General features: G+C 38.9%; 2 protein-coding genes across 3 annotated transcripts in view; one reads left to right on the forward strand and one right to left on the reverse strand.

Moving 5' to 3' along the window:
• Nucleotides 1–7,371, forward strand: part of cds1 (CDP-diacylglycerol synthase (phosphatidate cytidylyltransferase) 1) — a 30,262-nt gene extending 22,891 nt beyond the window's left edge. Inside the window, exons 9-14 of one of the 2 annotated variants that reach the window (XR_004656797.1) lie at nt 333–401; nt 840–992; nt 1,390–1,509; nt 2,640–2,743; nt 3,562–3,754; nt 6,772–7,371. Coding sequence is in view for 1 of the 2 variants with exons in the window: in XM_034872903.1 (XP_034728794.1) it covers nt 333–401; nt 840–992; nt 1,390–1,509; nt 2,640–2,743; nt 3,562–3,697 (582 nt within the window). In the remaining variant the exon portion in view is untranslated. Of the gene's footprint in view, nt 1–332; nt 402–839; nt 993–1,389; nt 1,510–2,639; nt 2,744–3,561 lie in introns of both variants that reach the window. The other variant, XM_034872903.1, reaches the window with a different exon arrangement.
• A 571-nt stretch (nt 7,372–7,942) lies between these two features.
• Nucleotides 7,943–16,878, reverse strand: tmem175 (transmembrane protein 175). The gene is made up of 10 exons (XM_034872898.1): nt 16,675–16,878; nt 14,952–14,990; nt 14,683–14,780; nt 14,544–14,595; nt 13,325–13,360; nt 13,133–13,216; nt 12,335–12,499; nt 11,499–11,577; nt 11,204–11,339; nt 7,943–10,732 (listed from the first exon to the last, which is right to left on the reverse strand). The coding sequence occupies exons 1-10, from the start codon at nt 16,876–16,878 to the stop codon at nt 10,060–10,062; spliced, it is 1,566 nt and encodes a 521-aa protein (XP_034728789.1). The 3' UTR covers nt 7,943–10,059.
• Between the last annotated feature and the right edge of the window lie 5,628 nt (nt 16,879–22,506).

The following is a 22,506-nucleotide window of genomic DNA, read 5'->3' on the forward strand; positions in this document are numbered from 1 at the left end:
TCCAATTCTGTGACTTTCTTAAACTACTTTCTAAAATGTACTAAATACTTCTGGGTCAAAGTCTACTCTTAAATTAATCCATTTGTATTCTTTTCAACTCTATGAGATTAAATACTAATATAATAATAATAATAATTAGACACAGGCGAAGTGTGTAAAATATTGCTGTACATATTTCAACATTAGCTATTTAATAACAGGGACAGCAGTAAGAAAATAGGTTTATTTTAAATCCCATCTAGATTGTGGTGACGCTGATGTAATTTTAATGTGAAAGCCTGTTTCTCTTCCAAACACCCCCCCCCCCCCCCCCCCCCCCCCCCCAACTACAGCTCTCACCTAAGAAGACCTGGGAGGGCTTCATCGGAGGTTTCTTCGCCACTGTTGTCTTTGGCTTTATCGTGAGTAAACCTTATTTGCTTTTTATTTCACTCACATGGTCTGTTTGTTTTTGCCCCTTTTTAAATAAAAAGTTTTTGACAAAATTAGATGGTATCTGCTAAGCTTTTGGATCAGAAAGTTTGTAACTGTTTCATCATGCTCACTGCCATGTTTGCATACCATAACACTTACTCACATCGCCTCTAGTTTACGTCTCAGCAAAGAATGTTTTAATTTTAATTTTTAATATTTCATAACATGGCAACCAGGAAGGGAAAACATTTTTGCAGCATCTCCACATTCACGGACAACTTTGACTATAAGTCATCAATGTTGATCAGCATGAAGCTGGTAGAAATTTGAAGGGAGGGTGTCGCAAAAGTGGGATCCTTCAACAATGGTGGTGCAAATACGGAGTTCTAAGCGGATCTTTCCTATGTGTATTGTTTGACCCTCAGCTGGCCTACCTCCTGTCTCAGTTCCAGTACTTTGTGTGTCCTGTGGGCGTCAACAGTGAGACCAATGGGTTTACAGTTGAATGTGAGCCTTCTGATATATTCGTGATGCACGAATACACTCTTCCTGCTGTGGTACAAAACGCACTGAGATGGGTAAGACTTTGTCCTTTTAATCTAAAATCAACTGAGACCATTTGGAATGTAATAGATGTTCTAAATTAAATATTTAATTATTGAAATCATTTTGTATATGCCATGCCACTGAAAGACTAAATGACCCCTCATGCCCAATTTGCTTATCTTTAAACATTTCTTGTTTTGCAAATACAAATTTGTTTTAAAAAACAACAACGCTTCAAATTTTAAAAGTTTTTCATATTTAAGTTACTTTAGAAATGATCTGTTCAACACGCTGACAAGCTAAAATCACTACAATACATCACAGAGAGGCCAATCGTCTTCAGCATTATTCAGAGTGTTTCTCCTATGCCAATATCCGGTGAGAGAAGATCATAATGAGGCATTTATCAATTTTTCTCCTCTCTTTTAGAAAACGGTAAATCTTTACCCCTTCCAGATTCACAGCATCTTCCTCTCGTCGTTTGGGTCTCTCATCGGGCCTTTTGGCGGCTTCTTTGCCAGCGGCTTCAAGCGAGCCTTCAAAATCAAAGTAAAGAACATATTTTCTCTCTTGTCAACAAGCTAACTTCTCCGCTGATTGACTTTCCTTCTTCGGGGACATTGTTTTAGTCTCGTTTGCATTGTATTTATGTATCATTTTATTTATTTTCACTTTAATCTAATTGTCAGGTGAGATTTGAATGTGCACATTGTTTTTTATTTTATTGTCACAAATGAGTAGCTCACATCCCCGCAATCTGTGAAATGTATGTCTGCTATAACTTCACTATTAAGTTCATTCATTCAGCTGGCTGGAGCTCCACCTCAAGGTACAAGTCCACAGACACAGAGATTAGTGGAGGGAGACATTTGAATATGGCAGAAACTGGTTGGGCCACTTCCACTATGGTGACTGTCAGACATTTTACTTAAAGTGACAGGGATTTTAGCAACGCTTTGCTTAATCCCTCCCACGGCAGGGCACAGTCATTACCACAGGCTAATGCTGTCCCTCGGGTTTCAGGGCCTTGTTTTAGGACTCCCAGCTGTGAAATGTCTGTGTAGTCAGTGTTTCTGAAGATTGCTGACGGCCTTTGTAGCATATCTCCACCTAGTGAAACCATATATGTTTGACAGGTGATCCTTGCAAACTGTGGCATGGAAACACCCAAACAGCACCAAGAAAAAGAGACAATAGACAATAATGATAATAATTCATACTCTGCTAACCACATATACATGTCACATGTATACATGTCCCCACAATACAATATTATCACAATGCTTTTGTCATGATACAATGTTATAGTTATTTTGATTATGTTGCAGTATTCTTCGATATATTGCAATTTATTACCTGTTTTCCAACTTTATGTCCCCAAAGGAAAACTTTGTCAACGTCTGTTTTATATAAAAAGATATATTCCTCTGTTTGTTCATCTTATGATCTAGTGGACTAAAAAAGCAATTGATTTGATTATTTCAGTCATAAAAAGTTATATTCTCATGTTCAATTTCTATAATAAAAGACTGATTTTTGGCGTCCATGTATTTGATACAGCATTGGCACGGGAAACATTGTGATACTTTGCTGTATAGATGTTGTTCCCCCACCCCTAATGTCCCAGGCTCAGCATGTACCTGAGATGTAATGGCACCCTGCTCTCTCTTCTTCTGCAGGACTTTGCTAACACCATCCCCGGCCACGGTGGCATCATGGATCGATTCGACTGTCAGTACCTGATGGCCACCTTCACACACGTCTATATAGGCAGCTTCATCAGGTAAGGGGATGACTGGAGGCTCCAAGGGAGAGGTGTCTGATAGTGAAATCTGAAAAAATGTGTTATCATGTTCCTTACAGTCATTTAATTTATAAGTTTGTATATCAGTTCTCTTAAAGCTTCAGATGGCTGTAAAATAAAAGGCTTCTTGTGTGCTGCTAGCAAATCACTCTGCCCAAGTAGCAGAAGCTGCAGTGCTTCACCTTCTGAGAATATAGTTTCCAGTATACGATTAGAATATAACTATGTCTAGTGTGACCTGGTTATTTGTACACACTGTGACTATACAAATCACACTATGTAAACAGGAACATATTGCCTTTATTTTGTCACTTATTGGGAGCAGTAGGCTAGTTGGAGCCAGTTACCTCCAGCATCTGTGGTAAGCTAGGCTAGCAGTGGGTGCGTCAGACAGAATTACGACACGCACTGATATAAGAAGAGTATGTATGGACTTGTCCAACTCTGGGAGATAAGTCCCAATAAGTTGGCTTGTTCCTTTAATAAATGGCATTCTCTTTCAATGATTCTGTTATTCTAAAGTATTTATAAAAAAAAATCAATATCTGAATCCTAAAAACGTTTTCCCCAAATATTTGAAAGTGTAGGTCTGTTGTTTGTGTTAAAACAACATCATTAAACCCCGCAGGGTTCAGTGTGCGGCATTAGAAAGGGTTTTAGAACTGAGCTGCTGGGTTTATTATTCCTAGATGTTTTGATTTTTCCAGTTTCTTATACCGGTTATAAGATGAAGTAGCTCCAGATTTGGGATTCGTTACACTCTCCACTGTGGTCACATTTTATTTGTTGTCTTGCAGGGGGCCGAATCCAAGCAAGGTGCTACAGCAGCTGTTGATGCTTCGGCCTGAACAGCAGCTCAGCATTTTCCACACTCTGCACTCCCAGCTGAGAGAGAGGGGCATGCTCCCCCAAGCTGCTGCCCAGGCTGAGTGAAAGATGGCCAGCTTCACAGGGTGATGATCGCAGTGTGTGATGGTTTGGAAAGTTTGTGTAAGCATGTGAACACACAAAGACACACACATACACACACATAAACACACACACTCTTAGGTATGGCTGGACGGTGTGTGTGAGCCCAGGCCTCTCTCAGAGCATCATCCTGCCGACTCTTTGTTTGACTTCCAACCAGCTCATAAACACGACTTTGAACATGGATGACTCTCCAGTGTACGTGGAATAACCTCGTAGTAAAAACAACAACAGAATACCAACAACAACAACATAGGCGGCTTTGTTGCTTTCCACTTGGACCGGCACATAATCTTCAACACGCTTCACGAGCGAACAGGCAGTCCCTTTCCTAAAAACTGAAGTACAGACTGAAGATAACATGTCTTATCGAACAAAACGGACCCTAAAGCACATGGCTTTGTCAATGGATGGTAGATGTGCAGTTTCCCTGTGGACAGACAATATTGCACTGACTTAAGCTGAACAAAAGGATTTAAAAAGCTTGGGCCCAAAGTGTTGGGCACTTGGACCTGGGATACAGCAAACAGACTGTTGACACTTTTCTTTCTGGGGTTTGGGTGTGGGCGAAGCAATGATGAATACTACAGTATAGACACTGTTTTATATACTAATCTCTATTTAATGGTCCTAACCTCACAGCATAACAATACATGTAGCATGTACGCTAGTGCAGCCTTGGGCTACAGCTAATTTAGCCATGTTATTCTCTTCTTCTACAGAGGGAACTTTATGCTTTTAGGTTTCTGTCTAAATCTAAATAACCTGCACAAATAAAGTTAATACAGATTGACTGTAGGCATGTTAACGCAAAAACTAGAGCATCAGCACTCAAGTTAATGTATTGTACATAAATATACTGAAGATATTTAGCTGCACAAACACGTAGTACATACTATAACTAAAAACAACTTTGTAAGCTATGGAAAATGATATGCAAAAAAGAGATGTAACTCATTTGTAGCCTTTTAGAATGAACAAATTAGATTTTTATGAGGCAGGGATGTAGATTTAATTTGAGGTTGCTGCTCATTTGGAGGATGTGCTGGGTGAACCTATATGAGATTATTTAAAGGAATAGTTTAACATTTGGAAAATACACTTATTGTTGCCGAGAATTAGATCAGAAGATCGATGACCAATCTCATGTCTGTGTATTGGATATGTAGCTAGAGCCGTGAGGTGAATAGCCTAAAGTGCTCATATTATGCTCTTTTTCAGGTTCATTAGTGTATTTAAATGTTATATCAGAATAGGTATACATAGTTTATTGTCAAAAAACACCATATTTTTGTTGTACTCCACATTGATGAAGCTCCTCCTCTTCCCCCTGTGTGTGGAGCTCTCTGTTTTAGCTACAAAATGAGACATCTCACCGCTGCACCATCTTTGTTGGGAGTTGCAAAGGCACAGTACCTAGGTACGCATGGCTAGCTAGTCAGTTGCAGGGTACGAGGGCGTGCCACGCTAGCAGCTAGGCAAACATTGTAAAGTGTGTTACAAAGTGATTCACCTTCGTCACGAAAGTAAAGCCTGGACTATAGTAGAGCTGTTTGGAGCAGTTTGTGAACCGTGTTTTTGTTGGAGATGGTAAGTCTCTTTGGGGTGGATTTTTTTGCATTTTACTTTGTAAACTTATAACATGAACAAAAAGATATATAACTATATATAATATAATAAAGGAAAGATAAAAAGCATAATATGAGCACTTAAAAGACTGGAAGCATGGTTAAACAGCAACATTCTAAAATCGGCCTACCAACACCTACAAAGCTCTTAACACAGTGTTGGTGAACAACAGCTGCATGCAGTAACTTCTCGTAATTATCTCGTCACAGTGACGACCAAACGTGCGCAGCTACCTTGGAGGCTGTGGACCACATTGGAATGTAAATTATCACAAATATATTATCTGTTCATCAAGAAAAATACACATCTAAACTTTTAAGTGGTAGTTTTTACATGTTTGTTTGTGTACGGATTAAACCAACAAGCTACGTGTTCATTTGTGAGCTTTTTAAAGGATGCTACTTTGAAGAATAGTAGTCAAGCTTCTTCCCCCTGCTTCCAGTCTTAATGCTAAGCTAGGCTAACTGCAAACCTAGCTCTTTAATCCATTCTAAACGCAAGCATTAGCGTGATTTTGATCTAATCTAACTCAGACTATTTTGCCAAGATGGTGAACTATTCCTTAATTAAAAGAAAAAAAAGACTGCCTCCTTTATCGATTTAACCAATGATTTTAGTTGCACTGTGGGGTTGGGGTAGGGTCTCCGACTCAATGTTTGTCAAACTGTTGAAATAAAAATCTTGCTATTTTAAAGTCTTCTCATGCATTAAATCACTGTTAAATTAGTAAGTTTTGAATGTAGTTTGCAATGTTTGCAATATAAGACCTAAGTACATTCAGAGCCTATATACTGTACAGTTTGTGTGTGTATACATACAGCACTGTATTTAAACATATCTTTAGGTATATACAAAATCTGATGGCTGGTGGTTTTATTTGCAATATCTTATGCAAGTTGCAGTTTGATTCCTTTAGAATGTGGATTTGATCATTAAATTCTACAAGAAATATATCGCGTTTATGATGTTCACCAGTGTGATGAATAAGATGATGCGTTGTAAGTGTTTTAAGAGGTACCTAGTCTGGCTCAATGGATGTACATTGCTGGGATAAAGTCTGAATGGATGTCCCTCCAGTCTTGCTGTCTCCGCCATAGGGCTTAGCGCCGCCCAGTACGCTTGGGATTGAGACCATAGAGCAGCGCTAGCAAGGTTGTTTTTTTTCCCCCAACGTCTCCTTGCAGGCAGCGCGGCAATGGTTATGCTTAGGGGGAGCTGCCTGGAAGGCAACGTTGGAGGCAAAAAAACCTCTGTGAACACAGCGCTGTGGAGATACTGTAGGTCTGGCAATGAAGAGGCACTAGATGGGCCCGATGAAATTCTCTGATGGAATCCAGACCTATTCAGAGAGAAATGTTTACCAAAGTACTGTCTGATTAACACTGATTTCCTTCCGTTAATGGAAAAAGCTCCAGGGCCTATGTTCAAACGTCCATCTCCTTTTGGCATCCTCTCTTTGGTCTGAAAAAAACAAGGCAAGTTTGGAACTATGCTGCAGACTGGACTGCTAACATTTGCATCCGTGGCCTGTGCAATGCTCTGTTTACTTCCTTTAGTTGTTGGACAAAGGAGATGTTTTAATTTATTTTTCATTTGTGTTGTTCATGTTTTCCCTCATACATAGAAGTGTATTTTAGGGTGTTTTCCCTCATGTAAAGTGAATGGGGGTGCTGGGTGGATTTTTGGGACCAGCTGTATTGTACTGTATAAATGTATAACTAAAGCCTCCATCTGAGGCAAAGACTGCTGCTTTACAGGCTACTGTACCTACATACTGAACATGATGAGGCAAAGCATGTAGACACCTGGGCAGTGTTCACACTGAAGCAATCAGACCAAAAGTCAACACAAACAGCAGATGGTCAGTTATTTAGATTTTCTTATTTGTTTTAAACACTGTTTTATGGAGTCTAGAATGTGCCACCAGAATAATTAAACATTGTTATTGGTAAATTCATCAAAAGTATTAGAAATCAATGGTTATTTGAAATGTTTACATTTATGCTATTTCAAAAAACGTTCTTGTCATCTGTCTCAAATAATGTTGAATGAGTAAAGAGCACCGTACTAATTATTTTGCTTTATTAGTTAGTTTACATTTAAAGTGACTTAAAGTAAAATATTTTATAATCAGTTTGTATTGACTACAAATGTCAGAACATCTTGTCACTTGGGTTGTCTTTGATAAATAGATGACTCAGGAAATAGTTGCTAATGATATTTCAGTTAATCAATAATCAACACAACAACAGAAGAAAATTGTATTTGGCAAATTCATTTAAGAATTAAAAAAAAAACTGATTAAGTTAATAGTCAAAACAAATACATTACTTCATACAGCGTCACTTGAATGCATGAAAGATTATAATTAATTAATTAATTAATTATTCTATCGGCAAACTCTAGACTCCACAGATTCGTAGCTCAAATTAGATCAAAAATGTGTGGACTAATTTATATTTGTATTCACGTTATGAAGTTAAAACACTTGTATACAAATAATAAGGTAGGGAAGAAAAAGGTAGTTAAAGTAGCCCAGATGTCAGGTTATGATGAACTGCAGATGTTTGGTTGCTTGTCTTTTTTAATTTATCATTTTGTGTATGTTATATTTGCTTTAGCAGAAATGTTTTCTAATGAAGATCTATAGCTTTTGGAGTGGATACAATTTAATATTGATACTAAGGAAGTATGCTATTAATAATAGGGAAAATACAAAGTCATGGATAAACCAAATATTGATACTTGTTAGGGATATTGTAAAGCTGTTTACTGTATGGAGGTGAAATAAAGATTTTTTTCTTTAAATTGTTTTTCCTTATGCTTCCTAATGACAAAAGGAGAATTTGCTTTCACATTGAAGGAACAACGTCAGATTTATTCACAAAGCAAAGCATAACTGTTTGACTTAACATTTAATTATAGAAAAAAAGATTTTGCACAGTGTTTGAAAGAGCAAATGCAGCGTCTGCACTAATACAGCCATTACAAACAAACAGTAAAACACAAATCTGTCAACGAGAATACTTTGAGAAGGACTTTCTCCATGTTGGATGAATGACAAGAGAATGGTTATGATTTGGAAATATACAAATGCAGTTTTATATAATGTGAAAATGTTTGACCTGATGAAATTGTGTTCATTATTTGGGATGCAAAGAGGTTGTTGAACAATTACAGGCATTTATTCCTTCATAAAATCTGAAACTAAACTGCTACCATTTGAATCAACCAATGCCAATTACAGATTATTACATACAGATAGTAATTCATAAAACACAACCGTACTTGGTTCTAAATGCAGCTTAGGTCTGTGAGTTACTGTTAATTAATCAACAGAATAAAAACGTGACAAGCAAAAACTAGAAAAGTAATCCAAAAATATGGCTTGTCCAACCAATCATAAACAAGCTTTTTACCTGCACACATTCAGAGCCAGCTGAGTATTTCTATCAGTCTTTAAAAATAAGTTGTTGTTTTTTATTGTCAATTTTTCAAGTCTCTGTGTCGTTTAGCCCGTTCTTCGATGTATGTAACCCTTCTCCATCACCTGACGGGTTTCCATTAAAGTGCAGATCTGAGTCCGTATCAGACACACAGGTGAACATCATCAGTACAGCCAAGAAAGTGGATTCAGGTCTATTTTACAAAAACATTAGTGACCCCTCCTGGAGAAATGTACCACACCTCATTTCACAAACTTCTTCATAAAAGCAGAACAAAATAAATTGATTTCTTTCTGATATTAGTACTGTATACCAACATTTGGTTAACATTACATTAAATGTAATTAAAAAAAAAAAAAAATCGCTGAAACTAAAAAACAACAGCCATGCACAATATGGCCTTTTTATACTTTTTAACAGTTGTGGGGGTCATTTAAGTAAACATACTTTCACATAATATTAAAGAGAAAAAAAAACCTTTAGACATAACTGAAAAAGGTGAAAATACATTCCACAGATTAGTACAAAGTATCTGAATGCAAATATTTTAAAACAGTGCAATTTGCATTTTTATGGCCGGTCAAGTGCAAACACTTCACTGACTACACCTGTTAGCTTGTTGGCTTACAAGTGAACTGCAACATTTATATTGCCGCAAAAGTGTGAAAGGACACGAACTCGAGAAAACAATATTTTCTAGTACACAAAGTATCTTAAACACTACCTCGTTTATGAATTTCTGTAACATGTCCGAACCTGCTTTGCAAATTTTCTCTGGGTAAACAGAGGTGAAATGAATAATAAATAAAAAACCAAAACATTTGGACGGGCAGTTTTGGACAGTTTTGAGCTTACACCTTTACTTGGCATAAAAACTGAACTATAATTATTTAAACCTGTTCTTTTCTGTTCTAATGGAAGTGTATAATCAGCTAGCAAGCATATATGACTTCAAGCCATCCCTGAAAACATTTCTAATTTTTTACCTTTTGCTACTTTCGGACATCTGGGCCTTAAAATCTAAGTGAAACCTTACTGTGGACATACGACTAGTCTTCAAGTTTAAAAACAAATGAATGGATAGGCTTTGGCTGTCAGTAACCTGCTGTCACAACTCTGTTTCCACACTTTGCCTTCAACTTGCGACGTGGCGTCTAATCGAACTCTTTCAGAGACCAAGCATTTTAGCAACAATGCCTCACTTCTCGGTCATTTAGCTGGATTTTCTGTGGCCACTTCCCTTCAAGCTAGCTAGGTGACTAAAGCGTTGAATGGCACTCTTGTCTCGTCATCTCCCTCCTCTACAATAACCCTGTGGTCAGGCCTATCAGGACAGAAAACTAGCCGTAGCAATGCTAGCCCAACACGCACCAACAGCCTCAACACGAGGAAAGCAAAAGGCACCGTAATCTCCATCAAGTGGAAAATTGAGGCGCTAAATTTACTCAAAATACAAGTTAGGAAAAACGTCCCTAGAGCTACGCAGGGGTACAGAGACAGCTTAGCTAGCATGAATATGTGCTCACGTCCGCCATATCGCACATAAGGGTGCAGGGATTCCTGTTCATTGTAAAGAGCGACCACCCAGATAGCGAGCTGAAATATACCAGCAAAGAAAATGATCACACAGCTGATCTGAATGGCTTCAAGTTCATTGCGAGAGTTGCGCGGGAATTCATGCGTTAGCTGGTAGGCTAAAGGCAAACCTCCGACAAACGCCAGTGAGAAGGTGTTCAGCAGGCCCATAAAGCGCGTTGTCTTGGTGACATGGAGGAAGAGCGAGTGGTGCACAAACCAGAGAAGGCCGACGGTGGCGAAGGAACCAAAGTAGGCGAGGTACTCTGGGCCGTAGACCTGTAGAGCTGCTATCAGGCTCCCACCAAACTGCTTCTGCACAACGGTCGGGTCTGGAACGTTGTCCTCGCTTAGAAGGAACCAGAGACGAGAAAGGGTTTTCTTAGCACTATCAATCACACTTGATCCATAATGGTTTAATGCTACTGAGCAAAATCTTCAACAAACATCTTGTAGTCAGTCGTATTTGTACACAACTAAATCGGGTATGTTTAGTGTCGGATCCAACCATTTCTGGGCAGATTTGAAAATATCACCGAACAATGGGGCATTTAATGCAGGTGTTATACCTGCATAAGTGCCCCATTGTTCAGTGATATTTTGCATAGATACAGTAAATCAAACATGCATGAGACTCTCTTTTTGGAGTAATACTATGGTTTCTTTAAATGTGATAACAGTTTCTCCTGATGCATAGCTTATAGTTGTTTTTTTTTATCCTAATCTGACCTCTTTTCTATAGACAATACATGTATTGGTTATATTTATATATGCTTTTGTCCTATGTCTCCCCAATAAAAGAAAATCAAGTGAAACACACCATATGTCCAGGATGAGAAGCGTTGCTACGATGGCATAAACTCCGTCGCTGAAAGCCTCCACTCGGTCCTTGCTGAGGGGCTCGTTAGGCAGGTAGGTGTAAAACAACATGGAGTCTGGAGTCTCCTCCACCTGACCTGAAATGGATAAGATTTGGATTGTGATGCCCGTGACACGAGCCATTCTGGAGTCACTCTAGCCTGGTGTACTTTGTGTGTTGAGAGTGACTCCAGAATGGCTCACAGCCTATATTTAATATGTTTCTCCTACGTGTCAATGTAGAATCTAGTGCTTACCGATTGCTTTGCTGCGACACCACTTCAGAGACTGGGAGATGTACGGCAGGAAGATGACGACTGCCAACAGCACGTAAGACTGAAAGACAGAATGAAAACATTACTTCAAGAAAGAGATTATATTATTGTAAATTGTCTTTGTGTTTTAGACGCTACCTTGGGCTCCGGGGAATAGTGATGCATTTTTCATATTTTTCTGACATTTATGGATTTAATGGTTAAGGCAAGACACTACCAAGTGAATGGGGTAAACATTTCAACTAATCCATATATCACCATGAAAACTTCCCCAGTTGGTGACTTACTTTAAAACAATTATTTTTAGTTTTCAGACATTTTTATATTTAAATATGCAAATTAGGCATTATCAGTATTTAATTTAAACCAGTTCTGTGAAAGCTTTGTGTGGGCAGCGTGTTTACCGACTGCCATGGCACCGAGCTGGATTTAAATCAGCAAAATATAAAAAATATAAATGCATTAAACATATGCATACATTTCTACAACAGATCTCGATCAAAATTTATTTCATTTTGTTGTCAAATGTCAATGTTAGAGGTCAGAGGTTTTTACAAAGTTAATTTTAGATGTCTTTTTGAATCCATCCCTCCACAAATTACTGTCAACAGCCAAACAAAGTCCATTCTTGCCAAATTAAAAAAGGTTATTCCGTCAGTATATTAATCTATAATAACAAAGCTCTATAACATATTACAAGATGAATTCATCCCTCACGACAGATAATCTCTAACCTTGTAATCGTCTACTGATGTTAACATGTTAAATGGAGCATCTTTAAACAGTTAAAGAAAAGAAGGAATGGAGGTAGGACCTACCAACTGGAAGAAGATGAAGGAGAAGATGCTGGCGAAAAAGCACATGAGTGGAACCCGCATGATGACTTTGAGGATGTGGTGTTTGTAGTAGGTTTGGTTCTCGGAGATCTGGATCTGCTCGTTAAGCAGGAAGGGACGACTGAAGGCGTACAACACAATCACCGACTAGGGAAACAAGGCATGTAGGACTATGACGCATGCAACTACACCGAATTTTTGTAACTGCACTAGAAAGAAAGAAAGAAAGAAAGAAAGAAAGAAAGAAAGAAAGAAAGCAAGCAACAATAATGCAGCAAACATCTCTGTAGAACATCTGTAGAAACAGGTAGTGTAGTGATTAGTAAGTGCCACTAGACATCCGTGTTTGATTTGGTTTTTCAGGAACAGAATTATTTGATATTTGGAAGGAGGTACTGATTAATTTCAAGATGATAGGTGTAGGAGCCGCATATGTTGTTTATGGTCTCATCTCATATGGTCTGATTTTGTAGGTGGTGGACATTTTCATGACGGTTTGAGCGGAAGTGATATATTTGTCGGCTTCACTTGTGCACCTGGGTTCTTTTGGGCTTTGTCAGAGAGGGAGTGAAGCTGGGAGCGAACCCTTTTGTTATTTCTACTCCACAGGTAACAATTACATGTGGTAACTGCAGTGCTAAGTGTATTGTACAGATGGGAGAACATTTAAAAAAAATCCTTGCAATACAATCTCGGGCACGTCACAGTGTGCATCTCTTTACACTTTGTTGGACTGCTTACAGCCGCAATGATAGGAGTAAAACACTTAAATTGGCTCACCTGAATGACGCCCATCACCATCACACAACCACAAAAGAGTAAAATGCCGAGGATGTGCTCAGGGAAAGTCGCCATCAGAGAGAACTGCAAAGATGAGAGAGCTTGAATGACATCAGTCAACTGAACATGTGTTTATGCAAACTGTGTGATTAATTCAACTGCCATTTAGCTGCTGCAGTGACTCTTACTCACTGTGTACGGTAGAAAGGTTATCAGCATCATGCAGGCCTGAAATAGAACCGAAAGCAGAACGTCACATGAAAGGACACATGATGCTCAAAACAAGTTTAATACTGCACTGAAAATGTGTCTCTATTTCCTCTTAGCAGGGGAATTGGCAAGGTTATTACTATTTTATTGAGTATAAATTATAACATATTTGTTTAGGAAATCTGTTACCAACATGCCGGTCTGAGTTCTAGTGCGAATGTCAGAAATCTAATGTTATATCTTTCTTTAATTGGATTTTAAACTAAATGGACAATCAAAATTGACAAATAAGCTAATTCAATTGTCAATCAAATAGATGATAAAGGACAAGAACTTCACTTTACAGGGACATAGTGTCCAGCTATGTTAATTAAAACTGATGCTATATGATATAACTCCTTAATACTGCTCTGTGCTCCATACAATATGTAGACATGAATATAACTAACTAATGATGCATGGCGTATAACATAAAAGAATATAAAACAAGACATTTTTACTGTCACATTAACAAACTAAAACTTCTAGGTACATGCTTGATATTTAAAGCTGGGGTTAGCTGGTTTCTAGAAAAAGGCAAAACAAACATCTGAATTTAATTCTATGAGAATTACTGTCCTGTTTTCTTTGCAAACTTGGGGGTCAATACCGGGAAAGCGTTGTGACGATGGAGAGAAAGGTTTGCTAATAGCTTAGCCCTCTGCTAACCGTAGCCGCGAGAGCTTTAGCCACAGCCGTTAGCCTTTTGGCTACGGTTAGCAGAAAGCTAACCTATGATCAAACTTTTCTCTCAATCTCTGAAATGCTTATTGACACGTTTCACTATGTTTATTGTCAGACTCTCATTTTTTAGAAGTCTGTCCTTCTTTTTTGGGGTTGGTTTGCAGTGTAGGAAGTTGTCGGCAATGCTGGAATATCAACTTTTGTGACCAAAGTCTCCCGCCAAGGGCTAGATTTTCTAAAGCGTGAAAACAGAGCCAAGTGCAGAAGTCCAGATTTCTCTCAGACCACTTGACTTACAAAATGCTGAAAGATTAAGGACTTTTTACCCGAGGATGCGAAAAACTAACTTCCCCAGCTTTAATTCTCCTCAATTTAATATCCAAGCTACTCCAAATTAGTTTTACTTGAAGACGGACTTCAATTAAATTAAATAATTGAAATTGATTAAACACAGTGATCTCACTGATCCTGTACTTACGAGGTTCAGCAGTGCAAGGCAATCATCAATGCGTACAATTACTTGAAACAACCTGCGAAATTCAACACAAAGAATGAGTGATCAATCACAAACCCTCAAAACTGTTGTTCTACTACTACTTATGATAATAATAACTCACCTGATATGCGCAGCCCATGCAACAGTCACAATAAGGAATGTCATTAGGTAAACGGCTATCTTTGTTGTCAGCAGAAGCTGAACACTCTCCCTCAACTCCTGCAAGACAAACATATAACATAGTATAACATGTGGCTTATCTAAAACTCCCATCAGCACATTTCTACCTTATTACTGCAAAGATTTGTAATACTCCATCACCACTTTGTGGCCAAACAGGAATTAATGTACAGGTGTTTAAAATCTTCTATTACTTTTGTAAAACATTACCTCATTATTTTCCATCTTTGTATGGGCAACAGGCAATATCTGTGAATAAAGGAAGGTGCATTAGTAGAAATATCAAAGGTTCAGAGAAAGACACGCTACTAAACATCTGTAGAGACGATTTGATTTGACCAGTAAGATGGTTCTCTGTATGTTAAGGGCCCAAATAGTAATATTATCATGAAAAATTCTGTCACTGGTCAAAAGTACATTAACAGGTTGTGGCACACTACTAAACACACAGTAACTAGTTCACCACTGCAGGTGAATTATATGGAAGGATTGGACAGTCCCTGGGACACCTGTGTTTTGTGCTGTCCACAGGTCACAGGAGACGTTAGTTTAGTTAGGTTGCTCAGACTTACTTGAAACCTGCTTAACTAACTTCATCCGCGGGGCAACCCATGCCATAATCACTTTCTGGCTGGAAAAGTGAGCATGTACTGTATATTAGCCCTACGGCCCCATAAAATGTCAAAGTCACATATTTGTACCAAACCTCTCTCAAATTTTCTCCAATTCTAAACTTTTACAGATCTGGGAATTGCCACCTCTATGTTTCATATTTTGAACCCTGTTTGTCTGATCACGTGTGCTCAGTTTGGAAGAAGCATTCAGATAATTGGATTTAAGTAGCAGTTACCACTCCATAAATAAACTGCATTACATAAAAGAAGTCCTGCATTCAAAATTTGATTCAATCAAAAGAATGAAAGTATTATAAGTGGAAATGTGTTTAAAGTAAAAGTTCCCATTATGCAGACAAAATGGCTGGATTACCACTGCATTAGTATGTAAGCACTTTAACTACCTATTTCTCTGTGGTATTTGATAAGTTTATCTCACGCTTTGTAGTTAAACCTGTCATTTTCAAATCTGTCACATATGTAATACTAACTACAACTGTCAAATATATAGATTGTAGAAGTGCCATTTTTCTTCTGAAATGTATTTGAACAGAAGTAGTAAAATGAATGATTCTCCTGCTTGTGTAGGATAGCCTACAGGGGCTTACACACCCATGCTAAAGTTGATTAAAAAGGGGAATAAAAAAACATGTAATGGAATTTGATCTTAATGCCTTAATTAGGTAAATCCAACCTTTTAAGGTTACCAATTTTCTTGGTGAATGAATAAGGTTTTGTAAATAAATAAATGTTCTTCCTTGAAATAGAGGGGGCATAAGTATACCCAAATTCCTATAGAAGCAGGCAGATTTTTTTTTTTTTTTTTAGAAGCCAGTATACTATGCATCCTGATAAAGTTCCTTTGGAATTAAAATAGCCCCTCATCATCACATATCCATAGAGATATGCATGGAGAACTTTCCATAAGATCATCTCTCAATGCAAATCAAACCAGCTATTAAGCTAACTGAAATAACACCATCCCAACCTCTCTGTGTGGTGAAGGGTATGTGATGATGTGGGGTTATTTTAATTCCAAAGGCCAAGGGAACTTTATCCATGAAATAACTGGCCTTTAAAAATAAAAATAAATGTGCCTGCCTCTATGGGAATTTCTAAGGAAGAACATTTATTTATTCACAATACATTATTCATTCGTAAAGAAATTTGGTTTCCTTAAAAGGTTGGATTTTCCTACTTGTTTTGAATTAAGGCCAGAATAATCCTAACAATGATTGTGTATTGATCCCTTCCACCTGCTCCCATCGTCACCAGCCTGCAGCCGGACCCTCTGGGCAATCGAAGGCTCGGTGTCTTACCATGACGGTGGCGATGATGGAGATGAGAGCATCACTGTAGGCCAGCAGCCTGTGGGAGGACTGGGTGCCGCTGTGGCCCTCTCTGTCGGACGGAGTGACGCTCTCCAGGAACGAGGAGGAAGCTGCGTGGCTCCGCGTGCTTTTCTTCTCCATCTCCTCCTCCACGTGGTGCTCTAGGATTTCGCTGCCGTCGTTGTCCCCCATCGTGGAGGAGCTAAAGGACCGCAGAGGACGCAACAGGGGCCATGGACACGGGGGACGGTAAGCTGCTGTTTGCAAACAACCAGCTGAAGGCGGGGAAACCGGAAGCTGCTGCCCGGTTGTTTTCCTGTTGTTAGCAAAGATCGTTGATTACGGAAGAGTACTCACTCGGTAGTTGTGTGCAGTGGTAGATTCAGGTTCTTCAACATACAGTCTATGGGGTTTTCTCTGTGGATATATTTATGTTTTATGGTATTTTATGTTTTATGGCTGGTGTGATTTTGGTGTAAAATTGTACTTTGCTGTTTAACATTGTCTGTCCCATCACCAATTGGAAACGTTGTTAGGTTAGTTTATCTATATCAATGTCATATAACATTTTTATATAATAGAGGGACACGTTCAGGTGGTTTATGGGGATAATGCCAGGGTGTGGTGAATGGTGAATGTTTCCTGTAGATGTAAAAGCGTTTTGAGCAGTTGTTAAGACTGGAAAAGCGCTCTATAAATACAGCACATTTACATTTACACGTGCAGCTGTCCGGAGTAGGACTCCGTTAGTCAGATGTTGTCCCTGTAGGATTCCTTCCACCTTGAAACGTGACTCATTGTAAATGTCCCACCTCGTCTCGCTTTGCCAGAACCTCCGGCCTCACAGAACAAAGTCAACAGCGCTTCGTTTTACTTTGATGTCAAGCTGCAAGGCCTGCTAAATCAAATGTTATGACACATTCTGTTCGCCTTTCCAAATTTAAAATGTTTTATGAAATGTGGAGCGGAGTGAGAGTCCCTTATTTGGATTACAGTGATAAGGATGGTTTACCTAATGCCGATTAGACATGCGAAGCCCTCTTCTGCCTCTAGAGGGAGACATCACACTGCAGCTGGCACAAAAAAATCTCTTTTCTCAACCTCTAACCGACCCCCACCCTCTCTCTTGTGACAGTAGATTGCAGAACAATCATTAAAAACAAAAGAACACCTGTATTAACTAAAAAACTTAAAGTATTTTGGTAACATAACTATTTGTCCCTTTAGATTTTCTGTTGTCATGTTGTACTGTTAAAGTTTGGACTACCTTGGAAATCTTCTTTTTAGGAGTGATATTCCTGTCACACTGACATATTTATTGGCAGAGTGTAAGGGATCAGATTTTTTTGACTTTACCCTTTAATACCTAACCGGGTTCTTCCTCTTTGCTTCATTCCCTTACTGTGTTGATTCTGCAGCTCAGCTGGCTGTGTCAGCCTCAGGAGACCCCTCAGTAGAGCTGGAGTTCAGGGACAGAGGGGCAAAGCCTGGGGTAATCAGGGGCCTTGAGTCTGGCTCCTGGCCAGTGTTTCTCAACCAGTCTTATTCGACCCAGTTTAGGCCAGCGCCTTAGGCCACACCGTCAGCAGTCTTCTAATTATGTCTCTGCATCCTAGGGTTCTCCTCCCTGAACCTTGGTCATGCAAATTACAACCACATCTCTCCACTGATGCACCAGGTCTATTATGTAGGCATTTTAAAGGGTAAAAAGTATGTTTTTTTAGCAGCAAAAAGTGACAATAGTACAGCTGCAGGGTGATCACTGCTAATGCTTGAGCTTAGCAGCCATTACCAACCCATGCATACAGAAGCATAAACACTCAGTGATTCCCATAAATGAAAAAATTCCAAGCGAACCAAAATGCATCACTACCACGCAAGGATGTTCAGTCCGCTTATTGGTCAGAGAGTCTGCGGTGGGAGCAAGAAAATATATACAGTAAGAACTTCTTACTGAGTAAGGTACTGCTGTGTTTAAAAAAAGGCCTTATTCGGAATATCCACCCGGAATATGCTATTGAATATTGTCATATTCAGAATGATAGTGGAATATTGGTATGCATGTAAGCCTAATCACTATTATCTCACAAAAATGTCAGAGACCACGACTACCCCGGGAAAAGTAGTAGAAGGTATCTCCCGGCCTAGCCTGGCTCCGCCCTCCTACGTACTTCCGCTTCATTTTTTTTAATTTCCTTTGGTACTCCGTCTGGGTTTGCGGTATATTTGCAGGTTTTCTCCTGCCAAATTTTTCCTGTCCAATCAGCGAACAGAAGGAGTGGCTGAGAACAATGACGTTGAGGCACGGTAACCTTCGACGAGTTCCATAATGGCGGCAGAGAAAGACACAGTCCTTTTGTGCAAATATCCAGAAGTTAAAGCCTGAGGAAGAACAATCTATGCTGAGTTTTGTTGGTGGCCATGATGCTGTGGCCTTCCTCCCTACAGGGTTTGGCAAAGGTTTGATTTTCCAGAGGGGCTTTGGGCAGATCCAATAGTTTTAAACTTCAACAGAGTACCTGCCTTCAAGGGAGATAACACTTGTCAATGGCGAGTGGCCAGACTCTCTGTATCCTACAACTGAAATGTACCAGAGTCTGGTAGGACCAGGCTACTCCTGGCCTACTGCCCTTTCCTCAGTTTTTGACATCACATCAGAAGCTGTTTCCCTTGAGAGACACCCAGGTGGAAGCCCATCTGTTGAGGACTCATCTCTGTGATAGCACATCACTCTTCGTTTCTCATTCCCCCCTCCTCATTCCATCCTCCTGACCTCTTTCCCTCCTTTCCTCTCCTCCTTGAGCCATCCCCATCTGAATGTTCACATCCCATTATTGAGACATTACTGAGTCTGGGATATTGTATGTAGACTATTGAATGCCCCCCCCCTCCCACAACCCAATCTTCCCTTCCTCAGACATGATCCCTGATGCCTTGATCAGTTTTGACAGTTTTGTGGCTGCCATCACACCCCCTGCTGTCTGGGTTTGCAGCTGTCACCTCGACTTAATAAACTCTGTCAGATGTAACAGGCCTGCTGAGGTTGGCACCTTCCTTTAAAACCCCTGTTTTGACCACAGTTCGTTACGTAAACAAGGTTACAAACACTGGGTTCGTGTAGGCCATGTACACACTGATGTGGATACATTAAAAAATGTCGGGTTTTGAGTCAAACACAAATTCACACTACATGTTTTAGGGGATCTAAGAAATTGTTCTCCATGTTTAAACTCTGAAACAATATCCATCATCTATTCTGTCCTCACTGGTCCTGTTAAGGGTCGCGGGAGGCAATAGGCTATCCCGCCATGTATTGGGTGCTATAAGATACACACAGGACAGGGTGCCAGTCTATTACAAACACATTTTACTGACACAACCGGAAAAGCTCCTATGGGTCTTAGAGGGTAGGAACATGATTTGGAGGACTTGTTGTAAAGGTTATGTTGGGATACTGTTTTAACCACAAAACAGACACCCCATCTCAACTTTCAAAGGTCAGGATGAGGAGTGTGAGGGCTTCAGGTGGTTTTACGTGGCAACAGTTCTGCTGTGGGGTGACGAGATGAGAGGTGACACACACTAATACAGATATATTACTCAGGGTCCTGTCATTATTAGCACCATTAGTGGCTGAAGTGATGATGAACCGAGGTGTTGCTTTGGAAATTAAAGCAGCTTTTCACTTTGGTACCACAGTTTGACTTTCTAACACTTTTAGAGCAGTTCAGAGGAAGTCCTAAACTGCCTTAACTTGAGTCTGTTTTTATCATCTGCACTCAGACCTTTTCTCTCCCAACTATGTTGGCAATGCAAAACAGGAACATAACTTATTCAAATATAGGCCTACTGTATCTAGACTACAGTTTTTTTAAAGTGCTCATATTATACTCAGTTTCAGGTTCATAATTGTATTTTGAGATTGTACCAGTATATGTTCATGTGGTTTAATTTTCAGAAAACACCATATATTTGTTGTTCTGCACATTAGTGCAACTCCTATTTTCACCCTGTGTGTGTTTTAGCTACAGAGTGAGGAATCTCACGTCTGTACCATCTTTGTTGGGAGTCGCACATGCTTAGTAACTACTGCTAGCTAGTCAGTTTTTAGAGTATGAGGGCGTGCCACGTTAGCAGCGAGGCGGACATTGACATGTTACAAAGTGACGCACGTTTGTCACCGAAGTAAAGGCCGGACTACATTAGAGGTGTTTGGAGCAGTTTGCGATCAGTGTTTTTCTGGGAGATGGTATTTCCCTTTGGGTGGACTTTGGGCTTTTTCACTATGTAAACCTATAACGTGAACAAAAAAAGATATATACCCTATGAATGAAAGGGGAAAAGCCAAAAAACATAATATGAGCACGTTAAATGAGAAAAAAATCAGATTACAAGGCCTCTAAGCAGCATTTTATTGTGGCTTTAAATTTCATTTATTGAAAATGTAAGCATCGTATTATGCAGTAATGAATAATCCTAAAGTATTGTTTCTTCCTAAAAGACACAATTGACTGTCTAAATTGCTGCTCTGTGTTTCTGTCCAGTCGTTAATCTCCTTATTTATCTTGTGGTCATGTGTTGGTACCCAGCAGTGGTCTTCCTGGAAAAAAGCTTTCGTTCCCTATTATGTCCCTTGTTAACACAAAATGCATCTTGAGGTGTGATTATAAATTCCTGCCATTCATAAGAGACACTGAAAGTGAGAAACAAAATGGAAGACATTATCACACAACCGCCAAAATGAGGAGTTTTCTTCCGAAGGCCTTATTATCCATTTTGGGAGAAAATGCTTCATATATCAAAAATATCAACTAAGTGTTACAACATTAAAAAGGTTTTAATAAGATATTGTAGGAGAGTTAGGCAAGGAAAGGACCAATCACAATCCAGATATTGATTATTTTATGATTATTTTATTTATTATATATATTTTATATATATTATTTTAATTTTAGATTATTCTGCAAAAGTAATATTAAACAACACACTAGATAACATTTTCTTTAATATCTGCTGACCATTCCCCGGGGCATAAAATAAATGTTTTTTTTTAACGTCTTTTTACATTGCTGAGCCATGGACTTCCTTTCATTTCACTACAGAAAATCTACTAACAAACTTAAACTTGCTTCATCAAATCATGTCTGCATTTAGTGCTAAAGTTGTGGTTGTGTGGTAGTGCAGCTTTTAAAGAGTACCTTAACACAAAGAAAAAACGCAGTGTTTCCCTGTCAGCTCTTGTTGAAAGTTTCAAAGACTGCAGCCAACTGACAACCATCCCTACTCCTAGTAGTAGTAGCTTAAAAAGTCTGCATCTGTGAGTACGCATCTTTTGAAATGTGAAACTATTTCTTTAAGACTATGAGGATAAATTGTCCAACATTTTGATAACATTTTTTTTAGGGTTCATTAGCTTTATATAGTAGTGAAGCACTTCTTCTTTTTCTTTCTTCGTTGATTGTCTTTTTTAATTCAGTTGCTTGTTTTATGTGTCATGTGTTTGACTATGTAAAGTTGTACAGTATGTTCCTATTTATTTCTGTAGCCTCTTGGCCAGGTCATGTTTGTAAATGAGAAGTGGTTCTCAAAAAGTTTACCTGGATAAATAAAGGTTAAATAAAAAAAATTAAAAATAAAAACATATAGTAGTGAAGTGAATCAACTCATGCTTAACATGCTGAATGATGGTGATAAAATTTGGAAATATATTATTGCCTTTATATATATTACTGTTATGTAACATTTAATTGAGGAATTAACGCCCACCACCAGCACTAATACTATTACTACTACTACTACAAGTACGACTACCACTGTAAC

This window comes from Etheostoma cragini, chromosome 5, assembly GCF_013103735.1.
Source record: "Etheostoma cragini isolate CJK2018 chromosome 5, CSU_Ecrag_1.0, whole genome shotgun sequence".
Classification (NCBI taxonomy): Eukaryota; Metazoa; Chordata; class Actinopteri; order Perciformes; family Percidae; genus Etheostoma; species Etheostoma cragini.